Source organism: Pelophylax lessonae (assembly GCF_965119305.1).
Source record: "Pelophylax lessonae genome assembly, chromosome: 3".
Taxonomy (NCBI): Eukaryota; Metazoa; Chordata; class Amphibia; order Anura; family Ranidae; genus Pelophylax; species Pelophylax lessonae.
In genome coordinates, this window is record NC_138770.1 from 531,696,706 (window position 1) to 531,715,754 (window position 19,049).

The window sequence follows — 19,049 nt, forward strand, 5'->3', positions numbered from 1 at the left end:
GTCGAGGATCTTGGCTTTCCTCCAGTCTGGAGTGCATCAGCGCCTGGCGCTGGCCACAATAAAGGGCCAGGTGTCAGCACTGGCGGTCCTTTTCCAATGCCCTGTGGCATCTCATTCCTTGGTGCGCACCTTCGTTCAAGGTGTGCGACATTTGGCTCCTCCTAGAAAGGAGCCTTTACCTCCATGGGACTTGAATTTGGTCCTGTCCGCTTTGCAGCGTGCTCCCTTCGAGAATATCAGGGAGATATCGCTGTCTCTGCTGTCGAAAAAGGTTGCTTTTCTTGTGGCGATCACTTCGGCTCGTAGAGTGTCGGAACTGGCGGCGTTGTCTTGCCGTTCCCCTTACTTGATAATTCACAGGGATAAGATGGTTTTGCGACCACCCCCATCCTTCCTTCCCAAGGTGATCTCTGATTATCACCTTAATGAGGACATTGTCCTGCCTTCGCTTTGTACAAAGCCTAAGCATCCGAAGGAGATTGCCTTGCATTCCTTGGATGTTGTTAGGGCGATCAGGGTTTACCTGAAGTCTACGGAATCCTTTCGGAAGACGGATTCCCTCTTTGTCCTTCCTGAGGGACCTCGGAAGGGCATGGCTGCGTCCGTAGCAACTATTGCCAAATGGATCAGACAGACCATTGAGCAGGCTTGCGCCTTGAAGGCACGGGTTCCGCCCTTCCCTGTTAAGGCGCACTCTACCAGGTGTTTGAGTACTTCCTGGGCCTATTGGCATCGGGCCTCGGTGGCCCAGGTGTGCAAGGCGGCGACTTGGTCGTCGGTGCACACTTTTTCCAAGTTCTACAAAGTAGACGTTCTGGCATCAGCTGATGCTTCCTTTGGCCGCAAAGTTCTTAGTGCGGCTGTGCCATGATGGACCCTTGGTTTTTTCCTGGGTCCCTGGCTGTTGGCATTTGCTTTCCTGGGCTGTTGCTCCTGTTGAGCATTGTTTGTTGCTGTTGCCCAGTTGGTTCTTACAGTGCATGTAAGATTCCTTTCTCTGATGTGGGTACTGCGTTGCCTTTTCTACGGTTGCGTCTCCCACCCCTCATGTCTATACTGCTTTGGGACATCCCAATTGTGATGACTTAGAGGAGGCGGCGACTGTCGGAGGACGTAAGAGAAAACTGAATTTTTGTAAAATCTTGGCTGTAAAATTCCTTTCTCTGAGTCCTCCGACAGTCGCCGCCCCCGCCCCTCTTTTTGGGGTTCTTATTACCTACTGCTATGCTACCAAACTGAGTTGGGAGCGGTGATGCAGGGGGGGTATTGACCAGATGGGACAGCCCCGTGGGTGTGTACATGCTAATGCCTTTTGTCTTTTGACTAAGTCTATATGCCTAGCTATTCCTACGGATAGGTGGACAATACCCAATTGTGATGACTTAGAGGAGGCGGCGACTGTCTGAGGACTCAGAAAGGAATTTTACAGGTAAGATTTTACAAAAATTCTGTTTTTTTTGAGAGGGACCTGTATTTTTTAAACGTGGCGAAATTTATTTTTCCAAAAAAATGGCATTTGAAAGACCGCTGCACAAATACCGCGTGACAAAAAATATTGCAACGACCGCCATTACATTCTCCAGAGTCTTTGCTAAATATATATATGTGTATGTATATATATATATATATATATATATATATATATATATATATATATATCTATGTGTGTTTGGGGGTTCTACTTAATTTTCTAGCTAACAATGTTGGTTTAAACTTGTAAACAAGTGTCAGAAATGGGCTCGGTCTGGAAGTAGTTAAAAGGGAATATTTGCAGAAATATAAATAGGTATGCAAAAAATGAATAAATAGAAAATGACGTATATATCCACAATATACTCCAGTAAAAAATATATATAGTGCCCTTCAAGTGAGGGTGAAGTGGTGATGTTGAAACAATAAATAAATATATGAATTCAGAAATGGTATTATAGTGCAGTGAGTATTTGGTGATATGTAACACAATTGTATAAGTGATGATAAAAAGGTATAGTAGAAGAAATTAGTAAATATAAATTAATTTACAGTGACTTGGGTGACCAAAAAGTGACGTGTGCAAAAAAGAGACCTCAGTCCCAAACCAGGGAAGAGAGAGTGCCCAATATGGTTCCCCAAACTAACAATGGGGTGAACCACAGATGAAAGAAAACAAATCCAAAAAAATAATAAATAATGCAAAAAAAAAATTATAAAATGGTGACTAGGTGATTGTTACACAGAATATCTCAAGATCAATAGTGTGCTAGTGAGAAAATGCGCAAAAAATGTGGTCAAAAATGCATAGGAAAAAACATCCACTGAGTCCTTAAAAAGCGCATAGAGGTGTAACAGTCCAAAATGGTGATGAGGTGCCAAAATCACAGGTGCGACCGGTTGGATGGTTCTAGAGTGAAGACTATGGTGCTCCCCTATTCAATGGGTCCGGTGCTCCCCTTTCTAGTAAATACCGAGCTTACCAGAAAGTACTACCCCTACAGGGGTAGAGCGCAGGTCGATATTTGTAGGGATCGCTCCCAAAGCAGAGGGGTCCGGTCACCTGGTCCACTTCTAATATTCCAATTGCCCGAGTCACAACTGCTTGGCGTGTTAGTGGGGGTATTCCAACATTAATGCTCCAAACAAGCCATTCCAGGACATGTGTATAAATAAAGAAAGATGCCTCCAAATGGTGAAATACCGCTAGACTTTTATTAAAACATCCAAGATAAAAGCAGGTACTCACATAAAAACAATGCTAACGATCCCTCAGGACTTAGGAGCCGCAAGGTCCTCTCTGGCGGTGGGGTGATGAACGGTAAGCGTTCTCCCGACCGGAGCTGTGTCCCAAGCCGATCAATACAATACAAGCGGAAGTGATGCGGTGCGCACTCTACATGTTTCGTCGTATGACGTCATCAGGAGTAGCCTACTACTACTATGTTAATAAAAATATGTTAATAAAAGTCTAGCGGTATTTCACCATTTGGAGGCATCTTTCTTTATTTATTCACATGTCCTGGAATGGCTTGTTTGGAGCATTAATGTTGGAATACCCCCACTAACACGCCAAGCAGTTGTGACTCGGGCAATTGGAATATTAGAAGTGGACCAGGTGACCGGACCCCTCTGCTTTGGGAGCGATCCCTACAAATATCGACCTGCGCTCTACCCCTGTAGGGGTAGTACTTTCTGGTAAGCTCGGTATTTACTAGAAAGGGGAGCACCGGACCCATTGAATAGGGGAGCACCATAGTCTTCACTCTAGAACCATCCAACCGGTCGCACCTGTGATTTTGGCACCTCATCACCATTTTGGACTGTTACACCTCTATGCGCTTTTTAAGGACTCAGTGGATGTTTTTTCCTATGCATTTTTGACCACATTTTTTGTGCATTTTCTCACTAGCACACTATTGATCTTGAGATATTCTGTGTAACAATCACCTAGTCACCATTTTATAATTTTTTTTGCATTATTTATTATTTTTTTGGATTTGTTTTCTTTCATCTGTGGTTCACCCCATTGTTATTTTGGGGAACCATATTGGGCACTCTCTCTTCCCTGGTTTGGGACTGAGGTCTCTTTTTTGCACACGTCACTTTTTGGTCACCCAAGTCACTGTAAATTAATTTATATTTACTAATTTCTTCTACTATACCTTTTTATCATCACTTATACACCTGTGTTACATATCACCAAATACTCACTGCACTATAATACCATTTCTGAATTCATATATTTATTTATTGTTTCAACATCACCACTTCACCCTCACTTGAAGGGCACTATATATATTTTTTACTGGAGTATATTGTGGATATATACGTCATTTTCTATTTATTCATTTTTTGCATACCTATTTATATTTCTGCATACATTTAAATATTGGTTTTTAGGTTTTATGCTTTTACACTTTATTCCTGTTTTTACCTCTTGAATATTTAATACCTCACTTATTTATCTAACATCCACCACTTTTTTCAATCGTGCATAATATTTGCAATATTTGTGATATCTGTGTTATTTATACTAGTTCCTACCTTCCACACTTCTAACGCATATATTGGCAGCGCCAAGCACTTCTTCTTTTTTCCTCTACATATCTAATATAATCTCTAGTAGATTATATTCTGAAGTGGGCTGCAGCCAATCGTTTTTTCCTACCCCCTCCCTTCGATATTATCCTAAGCGCGGATTCCTTTCCACTCTTGATTCAAAAAGGAATATTTGCTATATTTACCTATAGGGGCCTGTCAGGGTAAGCTGTATGGGGTAAAAAGATTAATAAAGGCAGCCTGCATGCTAAACTCAGTTCAAACATGCAATCAGCTAAATACCATGCAGTGACATTTCTAAACATATGCAGAATGATTGCTAAACTTTGTCATCTTTCACATTTGCATCAAAAGCATTCGTCTGTGAAAACCTGCTGGCCAATATTGTCCCAGGCCCTCCTCTTTTTTGCCCCGCTTTTGTAATTTAAGTCCTCCTTGTCATATACGCAAGGGTGCTCCTTGACCATGCCTAAATGACTCCGGATATAACGGGGTTAAATCCTCCATTTTTCCAGGTGTGATATGGCTGCTTTGGGACTTCCTGCTAAAAATGTTGTCCTTTTCCTTTTGGGAGGTAACTTTTCATTTGTGCACCAAAAGAACCAAGTTGCGCGTTTTAATGTTCTTCTATGGAAGTAAAAACACTCCAAATATGCCCAAATCTGCCCGATTTGAGCTACAAGACTATTCTACCGGTGGCGGACCCTCGGGTTTCTAGATTGAACAAGGCAACCATGATTCCGGTTGAAGCGTCCCCGGCCTTTAAGGATCTGTTTAACAGGAAGGCGGAGGCTGTGGCCCGCAATATGTACACTCTGGCTGTTTCGGCACTGAGGCCAGTATTGACCATTGCCCCTGTGTTGCAAACTCTGACCGAGTGGGCTAAGCTTTTAAGCCGTGACCTGGAGGGAGAACAGTTCCCCCCTGCCTTTGCTGAGCTGGTGGACCAGCTGGTCCAGGGGCTGCAGTTTATCTGTGATGCCTCTTTGGATACGGCTCCCCTAGTGGCGCAGCTTTCTGTTTCAGCAGTGGTCCTTTGGCGTGTCTTTTGGCTCAAATGCTGGTCTTCAGACCAGACTTCTAAAAAGGCCTTGACTGATCTTTCCTTTCAAGGTGATAGCCTGTTTGGAGCTACCCTGGATGACTACATAAAAGGTCTCACAGGGGGAAAGAGTAACTTTCTTCCACAGGCAAGTAAGGGCAAGGAACCTAGTCGTAGACGTGGGCCTTCCTTAGCTCCTAAGAAATTTTCCTCCCTCATGGTCTCAAAGCCTTTCAGGGCCTCCTTTTGGAGGATCCAAATGAACCTGGTCTGGCAAGCCGAGACCGTGCTTCTCCAGACCCGCGGACAAGGTGCGCCCTCACCCTTATCGGGGGTAAGGGGACGTCTTCGCTGGTTTCTGGACCCATGGACTTCCCTGGTACAACACAAGTGGGTCCACTAAGTTATTCAAGCCAGCTACAAGACGAGTTTCGCTCTTGTCCCCCAGCAAGGGTGTTTCCTTCTAACTTGCGCCTGTCCCCAGATTGCTTACAGCAGGGGTGTCCAAACTATGGCCCTCCAGCTGTTCAGGAACTACAATTCCCATCATGCCTAGTTATGTCTGTGAATGGCAGAGATTTACAATGCCTCATGGGAATTGTAGTTGCTGAACAGTTGGAGGGCCATAGTTTTGGACACCCCTGGTTTTAAGGGTTTGTTTGGGGCGGTACAAGACCTGTTATCTTAAGGGGTGATTGTCCCGGTTCCGACTTCGGAACGTTTTCAGGATTTTTACTCAAACCGGTTTACAGTTCCCAGGAAGGAAGGCAAAGTGCGTCCAGACCTGGACCTCAAGGCGCTGAACTGCTTTGTGCGGGTGCAGAAGTTCAGAATGGAGTCCATTCACACAGTGGTGGCATCCCTGCATCGGGGATTTCCTTGCCTCTATCGTCATCAAGGATGCCTACCTTCACATTCCAACGTGTGCCAGTCACCAGCGATTCCTCTGCGTTGCCGTGGGAGAGGAGCATTATCAGTTTTTGGCGTTACCCTTTGGTCTTGCGTCTGCTGCTCGGGTTTTCACAAAAGTATTAGCCCTGGTGCTAGCTTTGTTACACCAACTAGGGATCGCGGTACTGGGCTACTTGGATGATCTCCTTCTGCGAGCTCAGTCTCCTCCTGCTTTGGTGGAAAACCTGCTGAGCACGGGAGTTCGGCTGGGTTCTGAATTTTCAGAAGTCTGCTCTGGTTCTGTCCACAAATCTGGACTATCTGGGCTGGACTCAGCCTTAGCCAGAGTGCTCCTTCCTCTGGACAAACTCCAGAAATTGCAGGCTGGAATTTGTCTCCTGCTGTCCAGCAGATGGTCATCTCTCCCGACATGCATGCTGGTGCTGGGCCTGATGGTGTTTACCTTCGAGGCGGTTCCATTTGCAGAGTTCCATGCGGTCTCTGCAAAGGGAGTTTCTGGCCAAATGGGACAAGACCCTGCAGTCTTTGAACAATCAGATCCGGCTGAGTCAGGGAACCAATGGAGTCCCTGATAGGGTGGCTTAGTTCTCCGGCGCTTCGGCTGGGCAAATCCTTCCTCCTCTTGTATTGCACAGAGCTGTCCAGCTGGGTAGGCATCCTTGACAAGCATTCTGCTCAGGGCATCTGGACACTACAAGAGTCCAGACTACCGATCAATGTCTTGACACTCTGAGCGGTCAGACTTGTCTGTACCATTGGACCGCTCATCTTCAGGGTTGTCCAGTGCGCATTCAATCGGACAATTCCTCGCATGTGGCTTATGTCAATCGCCAAGGGGGCACAAGAAGTGTGCTGTGGGATTCTGGAGGTAGCCAGCATGCTAAGGTAGGCAGAACGGTTTGTTCCAGCCCTCTCCACCGTACACATTTCTGGGGTGGAAAACTGGCAGGTGGATTACCTCAGTCAGCAGGCGTTGGACCAAGGGGAGTGGTCCCTTCTTCCAGGGGGGTTTCATCAGTTGTGTCTCCGGTGGGGAACCCCTAAGGTGGATCTGTTAGCGTCTCGGCTCAACAGAAAGGTGCAGAGGTTTGTGGCTCATTCAAGGGATCCACGCTGGTGGTCCTGTGGAGTCAGTATTGTCTGATTTACGCCTTCAAGCTTCTGCCAAGATGCATGATCGAGGCAGAAGAGATTGCGGTCATTTTAGTGGCTCCTGACTGGCCTCGTCGGGCTTGGCACGCCGATCTGGTGCGGCTGGTCGCTGACTTTCTTTGGAAGCTTCCTCCCAGGGAGGATCTACTGTCCCAAGGACCGATTTTCCATCCTGCTTTACAGTCGCTGGTTTTGACGGCTTGGCTGTTGAACGCCAGGTGCGGGAGTATAGAGGTTTATCTGAGTCTGTGATTACTACACTATTAAAAGCTAGGAAATCTACTTCTAGGAAGATCTAACATCATATGTGGAAGACATACATTGTGTGGTGTGAGTCTCTTGGGATCGCTCCTTCTCGGTGGCTTGGACCTTGACAGGGGGGGGTTGAACAGCAATTGGCCTTGAATTCCATCAAGGGCCAGGTGTCGGCTTTGGCGGTCCAACGACACACACGCCACACACTCCCTGGTGCGTACCTTTCTTCAGGGTTTTTGACATTTGGTTCCTCCAGTGCAGTCTCCGTTGCCACCTTGGGACTTCTCAAAGGGAGGCTTCCTTTGAGAATCTTTGGGCGATTCCCCTGCTTACGCTGTGCCAGAAGGTGGCCTTTTTGGTGGCTATCACCTCTACGCACAGGGTGTCAGAACTGGCGGCGTTATCCTGTCCACCTTACCTGGTGATCCCCCACCGTCCGTTGTTTCTTCCAAAGGTTGTCTCTGATTTTTTTGAATGAAGAGATTGTGTTTCCTTCCCTGTGTCCCAGGCCAAAACATCCTAAGGAAATTGTTTTGCATGCCTTGAATGTGGTCTGGTCAATTAGGGTGTACCTGGCAGCTACGGAGTCTTTCAGAAAGTCAGACTCACAGATGGGCCTCGTAAAAGGTTGTCCGCTTCTTCTGCAACCATTTCCAGATGGATCAGACAGTGATTAAGGCCTATTCCATCAAGGGTCCTCCTTTCCCTGTTAAGGCACACTCTACTAGGGCACTTGGTGCCTCCTAGGCTTTCCGTCATCAGGCGTCAGTGACGAAGGTTTGCAGGGCAGCCACCTGGTTGTCGGTGCACACTTTCACAAAGTTTTATAAAAGTGGATGTGTTTGCATCTGCGGATGCTTCTTTTGGCCCCAAGGTTTTGCAGGCTTCTGTTGAGAGGCCCCGATTCTCTTTGAGCATGTATTGTTTTTTTCAAGTGGGCTCCAGTAGTTTTGGTTGAATTCCTGTTGCCGGGTTGGTTTCTGTGTAGCCTTGGCAATTTCTTTGCTGTTCCCACCCTTCATGTTTAACTGCTTTGGGACGTCCCAACAGTTATGGAGATCAGAAGTTGTATTCGTTAGAATTGAGTAGAATTGACTTACCGTAAAATCCTTTTCTCTGATGTTCATTGACGGACACAGCACCCACCCCTCTATGGATTGTAATGCTTCTGACACTGCTTGTAACAAAACTGAGTACCTATTGCAGAGAGAGGGAGTATACCCCCTGGGACTGCCCATGGGCATAGTCACTTTTTTCTGCCTTGTGTCCTACTCCTGTAGGGGGCAGTATAACCCAACGGTTATGGAGATCTGAAGCTGTGTCCGTTAATAACCATCAGAGAAATGGATTTTATGGAAAGTCAAAAATCCTTTTTTTTTTGTTTTTTTTCTTCACAAACAGTGTTTTCTTTTTGTGGTAATTGATCACCAATGGGTTGTTTTTTATTTGCAAAAAAAAGACAATTTTGAAACCGCCCTGATATTTTCTACTTTCTGTTTAAGAGGAGTTCCGGCCTCGGAAACTTTTTTTTTTTTTTTTTAGATAAAAATACCCCCGGGACAGTCAGTGCTAGTGCATTTCATAATGGATAGCCTCTGAACTGTCCCAGGTTGCACCTACCTTTTTAGAGGAAATTCTTACCTTGAAAATGTCTTGTCCAGCGCTGCCATCTCGGGTGTGGGCAGCTGAAGCCAGAGCGTCCTCTTCGGTGTCCTTTTCGGTCCCAGAATGCCCCGCATCGGCCCTGCTCATCAGTTCCGGTGCAGGCGCGTCAACCCTGCACAGCTTTTGGGCATGCCCAGAAGCTGTTTAGCAGGGAATGACGCGCCTGCACCGGGACTGACGAGTGGGGCCATTGCAGGCGCATTGATTCCTGGGAGCGATGGCGTTCAGCTCCCAGGAGTCAATGCAAGCAGGGAGAGACGGCGCGGGCCGCGGCCACAGAGGGAGGAAGTGGAAGAAAGGTAATTATATTTTCTTCAATAACAAGGTAAGTAAATCCCAATAATTATATATTATTGGTTTGCGTGGAAGTGATGGCATGTACAAACTCTGGTGTTTATACGCGAATTTACACAGCTACAGACACTCTACTGTAATGGTGGTGATCAGCAACTTATACTGGAACTGTGATAGTGTGGCAGGCCATCTGGCGCTAACAGAGCCTCACTGGGATTTACTGAATAACTGAGAATGACCTCAATAGTGACACTAATACAGTGATCAGATATCCTACTGTACACTTATCACTGTACTAATGACATTCGCTGGGAAGAGGTTAACCGTATGCATAACAAGTGTAATATGTGCTGCTTTAGCATCTGTTTTTGTTTTTTTTTTTTCTTCACCCCTCTTTGTAGGGAGAAGAAACAGCTAGAACATTGCTCTGTGTATAAAGTCCTGTTTGTAAATATAGGACTCTGTTCTGTGATTGGCTACAGACCATCAGCAGGTCCACAGACAAAACCATTGGTTTGGACCTGCTGACAAAATCGCGCTCTAGCCAGTGACATGCATGTTAGCAGGGAGTGCCCACATGCATGCCCATAACCTGGAATAGGCTGCATAATGTACATGTACGTCATTCAGCCTGCCCCACCAACCTGCAGTAAATGTACTGTGGGTGGGTGGCAAGCAGTTAAATACCCTGACATACAATTTAACACATTGCTTGCATTTTTATAGCAAGTGCCCATCTGTTTACTTCATTTTGTTTAATCAATGTAATTTTGGTTATTTGACAGGTCAGTAGAAAAAGCAACCTTGTCACCCCCATCTGTAGAAATTCAGTTTCTTTCACCACCAGAAAGCCCAGATATTCACTCCAAAAGCGCAAAGTCAGTATCCACAGAAGCCAAAGAAGTGAACCAGCTGAGAAGAACCAGGAGACGATTAGTATCACAGCCTGTAACACGCCGGAAGATCAGATGATTGCGATTTTATTATTTTTTTAAATTCTGCATGTGTATTGTATTACCTGTAATATTAAAATATATTAAACCACAACTTGTCTCGGGGAGGATAATTTATATAAATTATTGTAAATGTTCTTAAAAGTGTAAATTACAAATTTAGTCCGCGTGTAAGGGGAGAACATTCTTCCTATACAAAAGAAATATTTTCTATTTTGTATTAAATCTTCATACCTTTATAAAATATGTATTATAGTTTCATGGAATGGTAAATAAAACTATTGCATTTAAAATATTTTCAGTGTCAGAGCTTTTTTTTTTTTTTTTTAATGGAACATGGTAATCTACCCGAACAGATCTCCTTTAACCACTTCAGCTCTGGAAGGTTTTATCCCCTTAATGACAGGCAATTTTTTGCGATTCGGCACAGCAAAACTTTAACAATTGTGTGGTCGTTCAACACTGTACCCAAATACAATTGATGTCCTTCTTTTCCCCACAAATAGCTTTCTTTTTAGGGTATTTGGTCACCTCTGCGGTTTTTAATTTTTGAGCTATAGACAAAAAAATAGCGACAATTTTGAAAAAAAAACACATTTACTTTCTGCTTTAAAACATTCCCAATAAAGATTTTTTTAAAAATATAATTTCTCTATCGTTCATTGACGGATGCAGCTTTATCTAGTCAGAGACTATAGGGTTATGTTCCTCCTATTAGGAATAGGCACTAGGCATGAAAAAAGATTAACCACACAGTTTTTCTGCCTAGTTTAAGGAATAGAACCTAGATTCCTGCTGGGACTGCGGTCTTGGCTATTATGGGAAAATTTGTTAGTTTGTGATTTATTTTTTTTTTGTTTTCACTAGTTAGTTTCTGAGGACCAAGATCCAGAGGAACTACAAGCAACCGCCGGCTGAGGTTTTTGCACTCGATATTCTAGATCCTTAAGGTCTCCTAGCCTCTCCAGCAAGTGTGAGCAGGTTATAGTCCAGAACTAGGCCTCGCCATGACAGAGCCCCAACGGATGGGGACAAGCCTGCGAGTGGACCGAAACCTTATCTGGTGATACACAGACAGGGATAAAGTGGTACTCAGACCTAAACAGTCGTTTCTTCCTAAGGTTGTTTCTGATTTTCATCTAAATGAAGACATTGTGTTGCCTTCACTCTGCCCTAAGCCCAAACATTCTAAGGAATTTGCGTTGCACTCTTTGGAGGTGGTTCGGGCGATCAGGGTCTATCTGGAGACCACTGAATTTTAGAAAATCGGACGCTCTTTTTATCCTTACCAAGGGATCTCGTAAGGGATTTGCTGCGTCTGCGGCGACCATATCCAGATGGATCAGGCAGACAGTAGTTCAGGCTTATTCACTGAAGGGTCAGGTTCCTCCTTTCTCAGTGAAAGCACATTCTACGAGAGCGCTGAGTGCCTCTTGTGCTTTTCGCCATCAGGCGTCAGTGCTGCAAGGCAGAAACTTGGTCATCTGTAGAATTTTGTAAACGTATGCACAAAGTAGATGTGTTGGCATCTTCGGATGCTTCCTTTGGCCACAAGGTTTTGCAGGCTGCTGTTTAAAGAGAACTGTTTTTTCTCTTACGTCCTCCGACAGTCGCCGCCACCTCTAAGTCATCACTGTTGGGTATTGACTTCCGCTCCGCAGGAGTGGCTAGGCATAAAGACTTAGTCAAAAGAACAAAGGCGTTTGCATATACACACCCACGGGGGCTGTCCCATCTGGTCAATACCCCCCCTGCATGGTCACTCCCAACTCAGTTTCTTTCTGCCTAGCGCCAGGAGCGGTTAGGATTCCCTGTGTTGGGGCACTGTCTCAGCCTATCTAATCTTTTATTTGATTTTCTTTTGAAAATGTCAGTTTTTTTTTTACTTTACTAGCTGTTTATTTTGTCAGCTTTTAGTTGTTGTTCTTCAGATGAAGATGGATCATGCGGTGCTGGGATTCGGACTGGCCGCCCTGGTTCTCCAGGGCAGAAGGGTCAGATGGACCCCCAGCCCGCCATCGAGCGTTCAGCTTATGGTTCGCCCTGGCATTATGAACGACCCATCACTGCTCGCTGCAGGGATGCAGCCGTGAGGTGGCTACCTCACAGGACACATCTGCGATGCTGCAGTATCATGTCCCTGGCTAACGGCACTCCCTGTCAGATGAGGACAGCGGTTTTCCGTTCTGAGAGGCTTCCCACGCCATCTGGTACAGGTAAGTACCTCTGTGTGGGACCTCTGTGTGGGGTGGCAGTCCTGTGTTGCTGTGTGTCCCCCATGTCTGTGCCTGTGTGACTCCCTATGCAGTCCCTGCGGGGATCGCTTGTACATACGCTGTGGTGCTGTATGTTTTTTGGGGGTCCCAGGGCGCAGACTGTGTGGCGGCCGCAGAGGAGTGAAAACCGTGCGTTCCGCCATTTTAAGTATGGGCAGGCATGTTTGCTTCACTATGGGCAATACTACATGCTGTTTTGGCGCCATCTGCCGCCATTTTGTGGTAGCAGAACGATCGTTCCGACAGCATGTTCGGCAGCCATTTTACTGAAGTCTCCCATTCAGTCCTATGGGGCAGCCATTTTCCCTGAGTCATGCAGCCTTTAGTTCAGCCTCCTCTGAATCAGCACTTCCTTTTCCTCTTGAAGCAGGACACTGGTGGTAACACTCTGCAGAGCTCTGCAGATTATCTCTCTCAATTACCTTCTGTATTGTCACTTTTGGCTCAGTTTTTTTCTTCTTCTGTTTGGGGTCTTGGTCGCTGTAGCTGTGGGCTGCGCACTCCACAGCGCTCTTAAAGGGGCAGTACGCTTTTATTGCACTATTTTTTTTTGTCTGGAGCAATGGATTCTCAGGACAGCAAATTACCCCCAGCTCTGGTGGAGGACACCTGTTCTTCTGTGACCCCTCCTGATTTGGCCGCTGTAGTGGCGACTTTAGTGTCCAATATGGAAATGCTGATGGCTGAACGTGCTGTTAGAAAGAGGGCCAGATTGTCCCTTTCTTCTGATTCAGATGGTGATATGGCTGCTGCAGCGAGCGTGCCCTTTTCAGGGTCCCACTCATCCTTGGACCTGCTGGGGTCTGAGGGGGAGGCTGAGGTGGAGGGGGTTGATACTTCCTCCCCGGGGTCGCCTGCAGAGCACGCGACCATGGATGAATTGATTGTTTCTGTTAAGGAAACACTGCATTTGGAGGATGAGCCCACTCCTCCGGGCATTGTGTCATCTTTTGGGACACATAGGACCCGCAAGTCGGCACAGGTTTTTCCCTGTCCTGCTGAGTTTCATTACACTGTTAATGAAATGTGGCGCACTTTAAAACGTCCATTCCTGGTACCTAGTCGGTTCAAATTGCTCTATCCTTTTGCGCCGGCTATGGAATCACGATGGTGTGTGCCTCCGCAGGTAGATCACACTGTGGCAGTCCTTAACAAGGCTACCTTGGTTCCTTCAGAGGATGCCCCGGTTTTACGGGATCCCAGGGACCGGCGGTTGGAGTCTCTAGCACGCCATTCCTATACGGTGGCAGGCTCGCTGCTCAAACCCATTTTCACGTCCGTTCTGGTGGCTGATTGGACTACGGTGCTTAGGAGCAACCTCGTGTCTGATGCTGTTCCACCTGCTTGGCTGGATATGGTGGATCAAATTCACAGAGGAATCATGTATTTGTGTGATGCGGCCTTGAATGAGGCCCCTTTTGGCAGCACGCCTGTCTAGTGTCTCGGTACTTAACCGTCGACTGATTTGGCTGAAGAGCTGGTCGGCTGACCAGTCCTCGAGGAAAACAGTTGCTGAATTTCCCTATGCTGGTTCTCGCCTGTTTGGCGAGGCATTGGGATACCCTGGTGAAAGGCGTCACAGGGGGCAAGAGCACTATGCTGCCCCAGAACCCGAAGAACAAGTCCTTTCGTGGCAAGCGGGGTTCTACATCTCGACCCACTCAGGTCCTTTCGTGCCTTTCGGAACCAATTCAAGGGCCAGGGTAGTCAGAAGAAGCCCTGGGCGGTCAAGTCGAAGCCAGGCAATGCCAGCTCGGCGGGTCACTCCGCCTCCGCCTGAATGGGCGCCCTCACCCAATTCTGGGGTGGCGGGACGTTTGCGCGGTTTCCTCCAACCTTGGCTACTCCGGATTCCGGACAGGTGGGTTCAGGAAATCGTTCGATCAGGTTACAAGATCGAATTCCTATCCCGGCCAGGGAACAGGTTTTTTGCCTCAAATCTTCATTTGCCTCCTGGGCGTCTGCAGGATCTGCACCAAGCGGTGCGAGACCTTCTTGCTCAAGGGGTGATTGTCCCGGTGCCTCATCGGGACAGGTTTCGAGGTTTTTATTCGAACCTGTTCACTGTGCCCAGGAAGGAGGGCAAAGTACGTCCAATTCTGGACCTGAAAGCGCTGAACCGCTTCGTGCGAGTTCGAAAGTTTCGAATGGAGTCTCTCCGTTCGGTGGTGGCCTCTCTGAGTCCAGGAGAATTCCTGGCCTCGATAGACCTGAAGGATGCGTATCTGCACATCCCCATTTTCGAAGGTCACCAGAGGTACCTTCGGTTTGCTATCGCAGAGGACCACTATCAGTTTGTGGCGTTGCCTTTCGGTCTCGCTTCGGCTCCAAGGGTTTTTACCAAAGTGCTGGCGCCGTTTCTGGGCCTGTTAAGGGCACAGGGCATTGCGGTCTTGGGGTACCTGGACGATCTCCTTCTGAGATCGAGTATCAGCCAAGACCTTCTGCACGATCTGTCCACCACGGTACAGACGCTACAGGAGTTCGGATGGACCATCAACGTTCAAAAATCGACGTTGTCCCCATCGGTTCGTCTTTCTTATCTGGGAATGATTCTGGACTCTGCTCAGGCAAAGGTGTTCTTGCCGGAGGACAAGCTCCGGATCTTGCAGGACGAGATCAGGTCCCTCAGGGACAATCCGTCCTCGTCACTCAGGACTTGTATGCGAGGCCTGGGGTTGATGGTTTCGGCCTTCGAGGCGATACCCTTTGCCCAGTTTCACACGCGGGCTCTCCAGGCGGAGATCCTGGCCAGGTGGGACAAACTCCCTCAGTCTCTGGATCTGAGTGTCTGAGTCGCCAGACCAGACTGGCTCTTCTGTGGTGGCTCCAGTCCCCGACTGTGTCGGAGGGCAAGTCATTCCGTCCGCTACTGTGGATGGTGGTTACCACGGATGCCAGCCTGTCGGGCTGGGGTGGCGTCCTAGGCAACCTGTCTGCCCAGGGCCTTTGGTCGGAGGAGTCGTCCTCTCTCCCGATAAATGTGCTGGAATTGAGAGCGATAAAACTGTCTCTTCCAGTGGTCGGACTGACTTCGGGGTCGTCCTGTCCGGGTACAGACGGACAATGCTACAGCGGTGGCTTACATCAACCACCAAGGGGGCACCAGGAGTGCCCGGGCGGCCTGGGAGGTGACCGACATTCTGTCTTGGGCCGAGACTCGTGTCCCGGCGATTTCAGCAGTTCACATTCCGGGTGTGAACTGGCAGGCCGACTATCTGAGCCGCCAGACCCTGGACCAGGGGGAATGGTCCCTGCACCCGGGTGTCTTCCAGATGCTGTGTGCGAAGTGGGGATCCCCGGACGTGGATCTGTTCGCATCCCGGTTAAACCGCAAGGTGGAAAGGTTCGTGGAAAGAACGTTTGCTGTCCAGGTTCCTCCGCAGGCTAGCCTCGGAACCGCACCTGGTGATTCTGGTGGCACCGGACTGCCCCCGCCCAGGTCCTGGTACGCCGACGTGGTTCGTCTGGCAGTGGCGGCTGCCAATGCGGGAAAATCTCCTGTCACAGGGTTCGATCTTCCATCCTGCTTTACAGTCGCTGGCTTTAACGGCCTGTCTGTTGAGACCCAGGTCCTGAAGGACAGGGGTCTGTCCCCTGAGGTCATCCCTACCCTTGTCAAGGCTAGGAAGACCTCCTCTGGTAAGATCTATTACCGTACATGGGAGGCCTATTTCGCCTGGTGTGAGTCCAGGGGGTTCTCCCCTCGCTCGTACTCGGTGTCGAGAGTGTTGGCCTTCCTCCAGTCTGTGGTGGACCAGCGCCTGGCGCTGGCCACGATCAAAGGCCAGGTATCTGCACTTGCTGTTCTTTTTCAACGCCCTGTGGCGTCTCATTCCCTGGTTCGCACCTTCATTCAAGGTGTGCGACATTTGGCTCCTCCCAGGAAGGAGCCTCTACCTCCATGGGACTTGACCTTGGTTCTGTCTGTATTACAGAGTGCTCCGTTTGAACACATAAGGAAAATCTCGTTGCCTCTGCTGTCCAAGAAGGTTGCCTTTTTGGTGGCGATCACTTCGGCTCGCAGGGTTTCGGAACTGGCAGCGTTATCTTGCCGTTCTCCTTACTTGGTGATTCACAAGGATAAGGTGGTTTTGCATCCGCAACCCTCCTTCCTTCCTAAGATGATTTCTGAGTTCCACCTTAATGAGGACATTGTCCTGCCTTCGCTTTGTACGAAGCCTAAGCATCCGAAGGAGATCGCCCTGACAACATCCAGGGAATGCAGAGCAATCAGGGTTTACTTGTCGTCCACGGAATCCTTTCGGAAGACGGATTCCCTCCTTTGTCCTTCCTAAGGGACCTCGGAAGGGCATGGCTGCGTCTGCAGCGACTATTGCCAAATGGATCAGACAGACCATTGAACAAGCTTATGCTTTGAGGGTACGGGTTCCACCCTTCCCTGTTAAAGCGCACACTACCAGATCTGTGAGTGCGTCCTGGGCCTATTGGCATCGTGCCTCGGTGGCCCAGGTGTGCAAAACTGCGACTTGGTCGTCGGTGCACACTTTTTCCAAATTCTACAAAGTAGATGTTCTGGCATCAGCTGATGCCTCCTTTGGCCGCAAGGTTCTCAGTGCGGCAGTGCCATGAAGGACCCTTGTTTTTTTTTTTTTTGTTTTTTTATATGGGTCCCTGGCTGTTGGTGTTTGCTTTCCTGGGCTGTTGCTCCTGTTGAGCATTGTTTTTTCTGTTGCCCAGCAGGATCTCTTACTGTGCATGTAAGATTCCTTTCTCTGATGTGGGTACTGCGTTGCCTTTTCTACGGTTGCGTCTCCCACCCCTCATGTTTATACTGCTTTGGGACATCCCAGCAGTGATGACTTGGAGGTGGCGGCGACTGTCGGAGGACGTAAGAGAAAACTGAATTTCTCTGTCGCTCATTGACAGACGTAGTCCTCTTTGATTCACATCAATTGGGTTATGTTGCCTCCGCAGGAGTAGGACTAGGCAGAAAGAAAAAACGTTCTGGCTCCACCCTAGGGGCAGTCCCAGAGGGTATATCCTCCCTCTCTCTGCTACAGGGAATCAGTTTTTTTCTGTCTAGTCAGGAGTAAGGACCTAAGTTCCTTGCTGGGATCTCTGGTCCTGGCAAGATTTTTTTTTAGAAAAAATATTTTTTTTTAGGTAGTTTCTCCAGTTTTTTTCCTGTGAGATCTTCAAGCAAATTACGCCGGATCTGGGCGACGGGCTGGATGTTGAGATCCAGTGGTCACCCCAGCCGGCCTACGAGCGCGTGCAGACCATTGCATTGCACTTGGTCGGCCGCGACACATTCAAGTAAGTATGCGGGGCCGGGCGACGGGCTGGATGTTGAGATCCAGTGGTCACCCCGGTTCAGCCTACGAGCGCGTGCAGACCAGAGCTCCGCGCTGGGTCGGCCGCGACAGAGCCCATTGGAGGGACTGACCTTGCGAGTTAAAAGGTCTCGCTTGGACGCCAGGAACCAGAGAGTCAAGGCGTCCGGAGTGGTCAACAACCCCCCACCCCGGTGGAGAGGGTATTGTGAAGAGAGGGTGCCTTTCGGTTCAGTATGGTGAGTAAATGTTTCCCTTTCCTCGTTATGAGGCATTTTGGAATACGGGCCCCTCCATACATGGTCAGAGTCTTTCTGGCACTAAGGCTGCATTCACACTTGAGCGTAGCGTTTTTTACCGCGATTTTTTCAGGCGTTTTTCATTGACATCTATCAAAAACGCTGGTAATCAGCCCAAAAAGAAGCTCATGTACTTTTTTCAGCTACAGGCGTTTTGCAAAACGCTCAGATGTGAACAGGGGCCATTTAAATGAATGGGGTTTTACTTGTTGGGCGTTTTGGAAGCGTTTCTTTTGAGCGTTTTTGGAGCTGAAAACGCCCAGGTGTGAATGGAGCCTAAAAGTCCCCCGTGTAATACAGAATGTGTTTGGTGGGCAAGCGGACTTGGTTTGGGAGCTAACACTCTACCCAGCAGACTGCAGTATTACAGCAGACATGGGAGGTATAATCCTACCTTGATTGTAGTGGACCTCCTGCAGGTCGATAAACCGCCATTAGCGTGGTATGCAGGTGGATGTGCTGGGAAAACGTTATTCCGGCAATCCGCCGCCATTTTGCTGTAGACCAGGTACTCGAGCGTCCGCAGGTCACGCCGGCCGCCATTTTTTTGGAGTCTATTGTCTCCCGTATGGGGGCGGCCATGTTTGAAAAACCCAGCTAACCTCGAGGAGAGCTGGGAACGCCGGAAGGCGTACACAGGGGGCGGAGCCACTTCCTTCTACCCGGGAAAACGAGCACAGTTCTTCCCAGTCTGTAAGAGACAAACGCTGACTGCAGTTGTTAGGAAACTTCTCTGCATCGGGTGGTGAGCCTTGGGGGTCCCTCTCTCTCTCTGTGGGGGTCAAGAAGCAGGTACATTGAGGGGCGCTATTGCGCTAGGGGGATACAGATAAAAAAAAAAGTTTTTTTCTGGCAAAGTGTCCTGGGTTAAC

General features: G+C 48.2%; 1 protein-coding gene across 1 annotated transcript in view; it reads left to right on the forward strand.

Moving 5' to 3' along the window:
- Positions 1-10,600, forward strand: part of AHCTF1 (AT-hook containing transcription factor 1) — a 310,501-nt gene extending 299,901 nt beyond the window's left edge. Inside the window, exon 36 of the mRNA XM_082252084.1 lies at positions 10,138-10,600. Within this exon, the coding sequence (XP_082108210.1) occupies positions 10,138-10,324 (187 nt within the window). The 3' untranslated portion in view covers positions 10,325-10,600. The remainder of the gene's footprint in view (positions 1-10,137) is intronic.
- The last annotated feature ends 8,449 nt before the right edge of the window (positions 10,601-19,049 follow it).